Source organism: Tupaia chinensis, unplaced genomic scaffold (genome assembly GCF_000334495.1).
Source record: "Tupaia chinensis unplaced genomic scaffold, TupChi_1.0 Scaffold000523_1, whole genome shotgun sequence".
In the NCBI taxonomy this organism is placed as follows: domain Eukaryota; kingdom Metazoa; phylum Chordata; class Mammalia; order Scandentia; family Tupaiidae; genus Tupaia; species Tupaia belangeri.
This window is the reverse complement of record NW_006160036.1, coordinates 187,890-188,430: the sequence shown is the minus strand read 5'-3', so window position 1 is coordinate 188,430 and position 541 is coordinate 187,890. Positions and strand designations below refer to the sequence as shown.

The window sequence follows — 541 nt, the reverse complement described above, 5'->3', positions numbered from 1 at the left end:
CCGGCCCGGGGCGGAGGGGACAACCGGCTGGCGGCCCGGACGGCGGGCGCGGCGAGACCGAGCGCACGCGATGCCTCACTTCACTGTAGTGCCGGTGGACGGGCCGCGGCGCGGCGACTACGACAACCTCGAGGGACTCAGTTGGGTGGACTACGGGGAGCACACCGAACGGGAAGACTCGGACGGTGAGGGCGCGCCTGGAGGGGGCCTTGGCGGGACCAGGGGCTGGCCACGCGGGGCCCGCGCCCGCGCACACATTCACTGGATCTTGCACGCACGCACACGTCGATGCAGGCTCAACTTTTCTTCGTCTGCCTGGCCACTACCAACTCCCTACTCCGCGCGCACCGACACGATTTTCCTCGGCCTGGGACACCCGCGGCCGGGCCGTCCTCCCCACCCAGTACCTCCCCTGCGGGGCGCGGGCGGGGGCTGCAGACGTGGCCCAGGGAGGCCAGCCAGGAGGACCGCCTGGTTTGGGAATAGCGCCGAGCCGGGTCTCCCGCCCTTCCCGGCTGGGAGCACTGTGGAAGTCCCTTTT

General features: G+C 71.3%; 1 protein-coding gene across 1 annotated transcript in view; it reads left to right on the top strand.

Annotated features, from left to right (window-relative positions):
- The window catches only part of SLC12A4 (solute carrier family 12 member 4), a 30,722-nt gene continuing 30,181 nt past the window's right edge, over positions 1–541 (top strand). The window contains exon 1 of the mRNA XM_006156884.3: positions 1–185. Coding sequence (XP_006156946.1) covers positions 71–185 — 115 coding nt within the window. The 5' untranslated portion in view covers positions 1–70. The remainder of the gene's footprint in view (positions 186–541) is intronic.